General features: G+C 48.3%; 1 protein-coding gene and 1 long non-coding RNA gene across 2 annotated transcripts; both read right to left on the minus strand.

Annotated features, from left to right (window-relative positions):
• Positions 1-1,736: 1,736 nt before the first annotated feature.
• LOC135375834 (uncharacterized) lies at positions 1,737-3,230 on the minus strand. Its single transcript, XM_064608477.1, has 2 exons — positions 2,836-3,230; positions 1,737-2,730 (listed from the first exon to the last, which is right to left on the minus strand). The coding sequence occupies exons 1-2, from the start codon at positions 3,228-3,230 to the stop codon at positions 1,752-1,754; spliced, it is 1,374 nt and encodes a 457-aa protein (XP_064464547.1). The 3' UTR covers positions 1,737-1,751.
• Positions 3,231-8,053: 4,823 nt separating this feature from the next.
• Positions 8,054-9,294, minus strand: LOC135375862 (uncharacterized). The gene is made up of 3 exons (XR_010417416.1): positions 9,191-9,294; positions 8,376-8,423; positions 8,054-8,306 (listed from the first exon to the last, which is right to left on the minus strand). It is a non-coding gene; the product is annotated as an uncharacterized LOC135375862 (long non-coding RNA).
• Positions 9,295-9,526: the final 232 nt, after the last annotated feature.

Here is a 9,526-nt window from a genome sequence, read left to right on the forward strand (position 1 = left end):
AAGGTTGAAATCAACAATTGTCGTGTGTCTTGCCTGAAGCAGCTGCCTGGCTAAGGAGCGACAAATTCAGGTAAGCCAATCACCGTTCAGTAGGCTTAGCGTGGACCAATCAGGGCCAGCCATCGGTAGGCTTAGAATGGGCCAATCACCGTGAAGTGGGCGGAGCCAGTAAAGGGTTGAACCATCCGGTGTCAGTGGGCTTAGAACGGGCCAGCGAGGGCTAATCGGGAGGCTTACATTGGGGACGGCCAATCAGAGTGTCAGGAAAGTCTGGGAGGGTGATCAGTAGGCTTTGGCTTAGACGTCTGAATCAGTAGGCCTAGAATAGACCAATCAGCATGAAGTGGACGGAAAGTTGCACACCACAAGGTAAGTTTGAACGTCTGAGATAAAGCCGCAGCAGGGTCGCTGCCGAGCGCGCCATCTGGCGGGCGCTAACGAAGGCTATGTTCAGCGGACTTAGTCAGCCAATCAGTGGGCTTAGAAATGGGGCCAATCGGTAGGCTTAAACGGGGGACGGCCAATCAGAGGGCCTAGAAAGTCTGGAAAATGTGGAGAGTGATCAGTAGGCTTCGAATGGACCAATCAGCGGAACCAGTTAATCGGCATAAAGGGGCGGAGCTGTGCCCAGCGATATGCATGCACCAATCAGCGTGAAGTGGGCAGAGACGAGTAATTAGCATAAAGGGGCGGAGCTACAGTCAACCAATCAATGATCAGTAGGCTTAGCACGGGCCATTCAGCGTGAACTGGGCGGAGCCAAGCCAACTAATTAACATGAAGGAGCGGAGCTACGGTCAGCCAATCAAAGATCAGTAGGCTTAGCATGGGCCAATCAACGTGAAGTGGGCGGAGCTAATGGCGGCCAATCAGATGGCTTTGGATTTGGCTTGTGTTGGCTTAGAACTGGATTGTGTTGGATTATAACTGGATTGGAATTGGATTGGAATTGGATTGGAATTGGATTAGAGAAAACTCTTGGCTATAGGACTTCTTTCTATACTACTGACGGTATGTGTCTTATCAATGTTCTTTACTTTCACGAGTCTTTTCAAGGCCTTCCAGCTACCCGTCCACCCCTATTGCACTCGACTTTCAGTACATTTTGCTGCTTGGGTACAGAACATTGATAAGACACATACCGTCCACCTCTAATGCACTCGACTTCCAGTACATTGTGCTGCTTGGGTTGTTGTTCCTTCCTATCACTGGGGGGTTTTAACTCTATTAATCGTGTTTCTAGAAAACCGAACAGCCCCATTTTCTCGTGGTCACTGAAAAACACCGTGCGCACAGATCTTGGAGAACACATTTTATAAAAACCGGGAGCGCACTGGATAGCATAATGCTACAAAAAAGGTGTACGCCCCTTCCCCGTGACCGAGATTCTACTCGACGTCACATCCCTAAAAGGTTCACAGGCGCGTTGGGGCACCTACAATGGCAGAAGAATGAGATTCCGACCAGCGCACCCGATCCGGGACAAAAGGTCATGTTGGCAAGCCTGGCATATGCAGCAATTTATCTGTCATAGGTCTTGGAATGTTCCTCTGTATTCGATGTTTCTCGATTAAAACCGAAGGCACGGAAGCTCCAAGAAGTGAGAGCTATGATTCTTGTTTGGCATGGTGACTGCTCCCATGCTGCACTGATGAAAGAAAAAAAAAAAGAACTTTACGTCTGTCGCACGTAGCACGGAGTCGTTTTGTATAAGCCCCAGCAAGCGCTGCGTAAGGAAGCAGAGACCCTCTCTACGGAAACAGCAGTTTCGCCTCTTCTACACACTGCCTCGCCTCTTCTTCCGTACACTCTGCGACACGCTTAACTTGCTGCACCACGGAATCGCACCTCCAGAGTATCCGAAATGCTTCTCTGCAATCACAGTCCCTGCAGGTGCCCAGGGCAAACCTCGTGGCACGATTGAGGAGCAGCTCGTTTCTCCGGAGCACGTCGGAAATCTGGCACAGTGCTCGTGAGTTACAACCCACCGAATCCCCCCAGAATGTGGTGAGCGTGTAGTTCTTGGGGAAGTGCCTCGCAATCACTTTGATCGCCCCTGCTTCGTAACAAGAGAACTGCGTGACAAAGGCGTGCAGTGTCGTGTTCGCTTCGAGCATGGCTGCGAACGCTCGGGCGACTTCCGTAGTAAAATATGCGGCCAGGAGCTCGACACGGATGATCGTGTCGTTGTTTGTAAGGCCCTTGATGAAAGTAGCGTTAGCGTCAAAAGGGCATGTGCAGTGGAGAAACTTGAGGGACCTGGTCTTTTCGATAAGTTGCGCAAGAGCTTTAACCGTCTCGCCTCCGGGCGTCGCGTGATCAGCTCTTTCGATATGCACTTCCGTGACGTGACAGTTTGATTCTAGTGCTGAGATCACCCGCAATATGGGTGTCTCCTCAACGAACCAGATGTAAATCTTTTTGACGTCGCCGTAGTTGAGCGAAATGAGACGTGCCAACTCGTTCAGCGCGAGGGTGTTCCACTTTGTAGAGATTCTGTGGTAACACTGGTGGCTAGCTCTGATAACCTGAGCAATCTCTTCGTCAACCTCGCCAGAGAAAGCGATCGTTCCAAGATGCACCACTTCCAGTGAAGTGTTCACTGTAAGGGTCTTCACAAACTGTACCAGGGTCACTTCCGTCAGGTCGTTAAGGGAGAGATCGAGTTCACGAAGCGTATGGTTTGACTCCAGAGCTCGTGCTAGATGCGTTGCACCTGCGTCTGTGAAACTGCTCCATCGAAGCTGAAGCTTCCGGAGAGTAACGTTCACTTTGAGAGCCTGAGCAAACTGAACCACATCAGTTTCCTCCACACCACAGTTATTAAGCTAGAGCGTTCTTATTGTCCCGTTCGTCTTCAAGGCATCAGAAATGTGGGGCATACTACGAGCACTATCATTAGATTCATTTATTTTCAAATTCTCGATCGAACTGCTCTCTCTGAGCGCAATCGCGATAATTGCCAATACATCGTCAGGCATGCGATAGAGAAAGAGGTCCTTCAGGTAGCTGTTGCGTTTCACAATTTCCGCCAGATGCACAGCGGCAGCTTTCTTGAAGCTGTAATCACGGATTTGCAGAGACGTCAAGTGGTTGCACTGCTGAAGTGCTTTCAACAGGAGCTTCATCCCCTCTTTGCTGACACCACAGTACTGTAGGACAACAGATTTCAACTGCGGTGACCTCTTGAGTCCTTCCGAGAGTCGTGACGCGGACTCGATATCCAGCATGAGGTAGCAAAATGCTCTAGCATGCTCTCGGGTCTGATGCCCTCAAGAAACACGTTGTGGTGTGCGCTTAGCTCTCGCGTGCCTGCTTTGACGCTTTTAATGTTAGAGCCGTGCACGAGGGCAAGTTTAAGGGCCGTCGGGAAGTGGACAAATAGGCTTGTTTCGTACAGATCTATTCGTTGTATGCAGGGGTGTTGTTTCACGAGCCAGCAGATGAGGAACAGAGAGTCCAGCAACGCAACCTCAGATAAGGTGCCGTGATTTGACGGTATTCGCGAGACATTCAGCTCTCCTGGCTTACTTTCGTGGAGCTGAACATCAACGGAGAATAAGATTCGATTGCAGAGTGTCACGTGCTCAAGCAACCAGCATCCTGCCTCATCACTCCTGGAACAGGGTTTTGCGATGTCAACGCCTTTTCGTTTGAAGACGTTCCGCACAGAGAAAATTCTTGATGTCACCGTTGCGGGATCAAGGAACGGAATTTGTCGAGCGATCTCGGCGATTTCCGGGTGGCTCGAAACGTAGTCCCGTGCGCCTCCCGCGCCGTTAAATGTCATGTTGTTCTGTAAAGAGAAAGAGTTGGGGCATGGGCAGACAACGACAGTTTGCAGTTCAGTTCTGTGTCACTGTCTGTAGTTCAGGTCTGTTCAATTGTCACAGCCACAATGTTTGGGAAAGAGTTTCTTCCCCCCAACACGAGCCATGCATGTTCGTTGTGGCATTCGTCGCACTCGTGGTATTACTCGAAATGCACTCCTTTCAATCACACGCAGAAGTCCATCTCGCAACTGCCACAGCATAGGACAACCAACGTCACACGGTCACAGTGCAAACAACTGAACGGCAACAAGTTGGCAACAAAACGGCAACAACATTTCCTATGGCGAAAAATTCGTAAAAGTGTTCTCACGCAACGGCAAAAACTCTCTGAAGGTGAATACCCTTAATTTTTCGACGTGTACATTTTAAAATATAATTTTTGCGCCACGAGTTTAGTAGAGTTGAACTACGTTCAAAGCTAGTGGCGAACGGTCGTGCCCGAAAGCCAGGGTCTTGAGGGGATTACGATGATCTCTGAAAGGGACGCGACCTTCGGTCCTACTTTTCTTTCAATAGGAGGCAGAGTACAATTGACCAGTCGTGGAACCCAGCTCTGCCCTTCCGATCTGTTTTGGTTTCGGTTTGTCTACAAACGTCATGAAGTTTCTCGAGTAGACGTTTATTACAGCGACCATGTACCACGTCGTAGGCACCTGTTCCCAGCGCAGCATTTGGAAGCTAGCGGTAGTGTTACTCATCGGTCTTATTACTTACTGTCTACTTATTGCTTCCTCAATTTCTGCAATACTTCGTACTTCAGCTTACCTTAGTATTTCTGTACAAGCGGTGGATATTCCACAGAAGATGTTTCATTCTGGGGTTGATTATCGTCATCATTCTACGCGTTTTCATAGGAGCTGTCACTGTCGTCTGCTACGGTGGTGGTGGTGGTGGTGGTGGTGATAGGGCTTGCCGTTGTCGGCCTCACGTATGTGGGCAACGTCACGACTCACGCCCTGGGGAAATGTGCGTCCTGGGCCGACCTCTAAGGGAACTGTGCCGACATATGTCTGAAAGCGTCTGAGGAAAACCCAGGAAAAACCCCAGACAGGACAGCCGGCACCGGGATTCGAACCCGAGTACCTCCCAGTCTGCTACGGTAGTCCTACGTCCGCTTCTACGCGTTCAAAATTCAAATTTCCATCGTCCAATCGTGATGCAGATCTCGCGGTCCGGTTAGTAGCGCCCCTAGCGGATCGTGCGGACGGGATCCTCATGGGGATGGCCGATTATGACACGGTCATTATAATATCTAGCAGGTTGTGAACATAGGTGGGGGGAGGGGGATTTCTGAAATCTTGGAATATTTATTCTGATAACAGTGGTCGCAACAGCCACAATGGGCCCCTACCGGAATGCTACAGGAACATGACGAAGGCATAAAGCTGAGCTCGGACCTGTGCAATTTTGTTCCGATGAGGATGCCCGCGTCGGAACGTTACGAGTAAAGTTTGTTGCCTCTTGCGTCCAAGCCGGTGCTTTATCTTTTTTCCGTCAATCCCCTAAACTGGCCCTGGGGCCCCATCCAGTGGCGTCACTAGGGGGGTGCAGGGGGTGCGGTCCGCACTGGGTGAAGCGACGGAAGGGGTGACGCGCAGTACCAATACTGCCGCTTCCTCCCGTTCTCTGCGGCACGATGACGCCAAAAACAAAATAAGGAGCCTTCTACGAGGCTTTTTTTTTCTGAGTGTGGTGTAATACGTGTATTGATGGTGATCGCCTGGTACGGAAAGGTATCCGTTAATAGGAGAAGGGTGGGGCGGAGGGTGACGACCGTGACATAAAGAGCTCCCACACCGGGTGACGCGTGCCATAGCGATGCCACTGGCCCAATCCCCGGCGGCCCTGGTAACAGTACAAACAACTGAGCAGCAACAAGTTGGGAAACTGCGACACTCGTCCTAACACGTCCTTCGAGCCACACGCGGCGAGATGTAGTGCACTTACCGTTTCCTACAGTTTCCTCGTGACGTCTGGAGACTACTCGCATGAAATGTGGGGAGCTCGGTAAACGGGTACGGATTAACCAGCTCAGCATTACTCCTCCTTATATTTTGCAACGTCTGCAACCTGGGTCGTTGACTCTTGGACTCTCCGCAAGGCGATCTCCACCGCTGCGCCTTTTGTCTTTCCGTCAAGCTTCCCAGCGCCGCATTTGGAAGCTAGCGGTGGTGATGCTCATCGGTCCTCTTATTGCTTCCTCAATTTCTGCAATACTTCGTACTTCAGCTTGCCTTAGTTTTTTATTTTATTTGTACAAGCAGTGAATGTCCTACTAGATGCTTCTTTTTAAAGTTGATTAACAGGTACGGGGAGATATATTTATTAGAAGAATGAAAAAAAAAAAAGAACGGGGAGGATGAAACACAGCATGTTATATTAGACAGAAGAAAAAAGAACAAAGAAGCCGGTTCCTTACTACGTATTCCAAGGAGAAGAAGAAAGAAACCAGGCTGGCAAAGTGTAAAATACGAAGCGACGCCGTGCAAAACTATGCGATAACCTCATAACTGCGGTTTCTCGTTTCCTGTTGTTGTACTTTCCGATACGTTCCCCATTCAAAATAGGAAGAAAGAAAGAGGGTATGGAAAAGGGGTAACTTCTATGGCTGCAACCTAGGTCAAAATAGCATCTGATAAAGGGTGTAAAAAGGGGTGGTAAATGAAATTATCACTTATCCAGATTGCTACAGAAAGGTGTACGCCCCTGTGGCTCACCGAATCAGAAGCGGGAAAACGTGCTATGCGTTGAAGTTCTGTTTTGAGAGTGAGGTAGCAGACAGAACTTTGCAACCTTTTAGTCACAACATATAGTGACAACTATTCCCTTCACCCATTTTTCTAAGAGTGTAGGGAGAAAAATTAACGGTCTCCCTTGTGGTGAAACGAGAGATAACATATCAACTTGGAAGAAAATGCTGGGATAATTTTAAATTGGGAGTTTATGGTTTTCAGGTTCGGGTCAAATGTGGGAGCATAACTGCAATGAGTTATTATCATGTAATGCTAGAGGAGAGGACAACGCGCTGTGGTGTTTGGCCTAAGAACAACTATTTTGGCGACACAATGCGTTTTGGTCAGATTCCTTCCCTGAAATCAGACAACTTTCTCAAGGGACTGCACCGCTCGTACGGTGTACCTCCCTGGGCGCAGACAAAAGCTCACCGGACAAACGCTTACTCTCGTAACATTGAAGGCGAACATAAGGTCACCGTTTTACTCGCTTCTTGTTTTCCAGCTGCTTTATTTATTGCACTGGCCACCAATAAAAATATTTAAGACGGGTCAATCGAAGCCTCTTACATATTTGACACGTTGCGGAGTGGGTCAGTTCATGTAGAATATGCACCTCTCGAGATTGACCAAGGTTTAGGTCATGGGAGACTCTTACGTTATTTGGACGTGTGGCAGTGGGTCAGTTCATGTAGACTGTGCACCCGTGGTGAGTGGCGAAGGTTTTGTCAGGAGAGCCTTTTATGTATTTCACACGATGGGGATTTGTGAATTTCATGCAGAATATGCACCCGTCGAGGCTGACCAAGGTTAGGTCAGGTGAAGGCTCTCCTGACCTAACCTTTGTCAGCCTTCACGGGTGCATATTCTACATCAGCCGGCCCACACGCCAACTTTTGAAATAGATAAAAGGCACTCCTTACGTCATATATATATATATATACGGGTATATACGTGAGATATACGGATGCATATTCCACATAAACTCAAACACTCCCCAACGTGTGAAATACCTAACAGGTTCTCCTGGCCTCCCCTTGGTCAGTCTCGACGGGCGCATATTCAACATGAACAGGCGCACACCCCAATTTGTGAAATAGGCACTCCTTACGTAACATTGTCAGTCTCGAGGGGTGCGCCGCGTCGCCAAGTGAGAACTGACCCTTACTACGCTCAGGATCATCGTTGTTCAGAATATGATACTGTCCTCTTTCCAGTAGATTTGTTCTTTCTCGAGATTTGCGCGCGCTTTTCCGTGACAATCTGGATGTATACGATAATCCCTAGAAAAACGCTCCACTCTTCTGTGAACCGATAAATGTATCGTTCGGAAAAATGGTCGATGGCGAGAGTGTTACGCAGTAAAGTTGGGTTTTCAGACTGCACGTGTGGTTATCGCTGCACGGCGTGCAGTTGTGCAGGCGCACGGGATCCCATGTAAATGCAGTTGTACAGGAAATCGAAAGAGAAATAAACGAACGCAATGTCTGCTGCTTAGTACAATTTATTGCCCTCAAAAGTTCCCGCCACCTATGACCATGTTAGTAAAAGAAAAGACCAGGGTCTCTTATTTCATATACGTGCAATTGATCGTTTCGTTGTTAAGGGTTGCCGGTCAGCCATGTTGTTCATCCACCGAGAGCGGAGCATTTGCTGCAACCGCTTGCCTTTGTGCAACGGCCCCCATTAGGGCAAGTGACACCCCCAATACAAAGGCAGAGCTGGACGTCAAGTTGACGACCTGCAAGAGGAAACGTCCTCACAATGATGGCTATACGGTAACATCGTTAATAATTCCAAAGGTCCTTACGTTCAAGCTCGTGTCCTTCAGGTGCCGCTTCACTGGCGACAGATACACCTTAAAAAGAAAGGGAAATTTTGAGTTTCTCGCACTCTCAAGTTCCCCCCAAACTTGGATCCCACCAGGTGAGCTGTTGCGTCACGCGCTTTCGACAGCTTGTTACGCGTCCTGCGCACCTGTTCACGTGACTACCTCATCTCTCTAAACGTGTTACCGAATGACGAGGACAGCCTTCGTGTAGAAAACTTTTTGCTGTCTTAGGGCGAAGGACATGTTCAAGGAAAAAGAAAAGGAAAAGATGGGGGGGGGGGGTGTATATGGGCGTTTTTCAGTCGGCTCGCCACAAGTTTCAACCTAACTAAAGCTGAATTATCCTGGAGCAATCCGCTAGGGGTAAAAGACGGGGACAAAAACCGAAGTTCGGAACCCGCCAATGTTTCCAACACCGTGTGTTCTTTTCAGTGGTTTACCCAGAATTCCAAGCGTGGATGGGTGTTGGAAAAAGTGGGTGGGGGTACGTCATTATCATAGTTACGTTATCATAACATATCATCACTGACATGTATCTAAACCAGAAATCGTAAAGGCACCCCCTGTAGGGGATACACAGGTCAAAAAGTTAGGGGGTGTCACTGAACATATGAGGGGTGTTAGGGGGGTGCAGGAGGTCTTGATAAATTACTGGTTCTTGTGCTATCCTAGGACATCTCCTCCGGCTATAGTAGAATAATTGTCAGTTGAAAACTACCGCAGCTCTCAAAATGGAGCTTTTGGTTTGATCAAACTTTCACAACATCCCATATTAGATCCCATATTAGTATTACCAAAGAGGAGGACGAAGACAACAGCGAAACGTAGAGGCGTCATTGTGTCCACGAAGAGATCGTTGAAACTTTCCTGGAGAAAGAGAATAAAAGAACTTGTTTGTTTGAAGTCCTCAGAAATAGTTTTGGTAGAAACCTCACTTCCTCCGATACAGCCATGTGTAGTTTCAACGAAAGTGAAAAATGATGAAAGAAATATTAAACACGTATGTGTTTGTCCTTCTATATATGTGTTCCAGCCTCAGAACATGAATTGTCTCGTGTGAAAAATGAGTTGCGAGTTTCGCATTTAAGGTTAGGCGTCTAAAACTTTGACATTGACGGGCTGAAAATACG

This window comes from Ornithodoros turicata, unplaced genomic scaffold, assembly GCF_037126465.1.
Source record: "Ornithodoros turicata isolate Travis unplaced genomic scaffold, ASM3712646v1 ctg00000947.1, whole genome shotgun sequence".
In the NCBI taxonomy this organism is placed as follows: domain Eukaryota; kingdom Metazoa; phylum Arthropoda; class Arachnida; order Ixodida; family Argasidae; genus Ornithodoros; species Ornithodoros turicata.

Bases quoted from the DNA above. Each gene is read 5' to 3' on its own strand.
- LOC135375834 (XM_064608477.1), bottom strand. From the start codon at position 3,230: ATGCTGGATATCGAGTCCGCGTCACGACTCTCGGAAGGACTCAAGAGG. The intron at 2,731-2,835 runs GCTCTAGCTTAA...TCGATGGAGCAG, and splicing joins ACGAACGGGACAATAAGAAC to TTTCACAGACGCAGGTGCAA.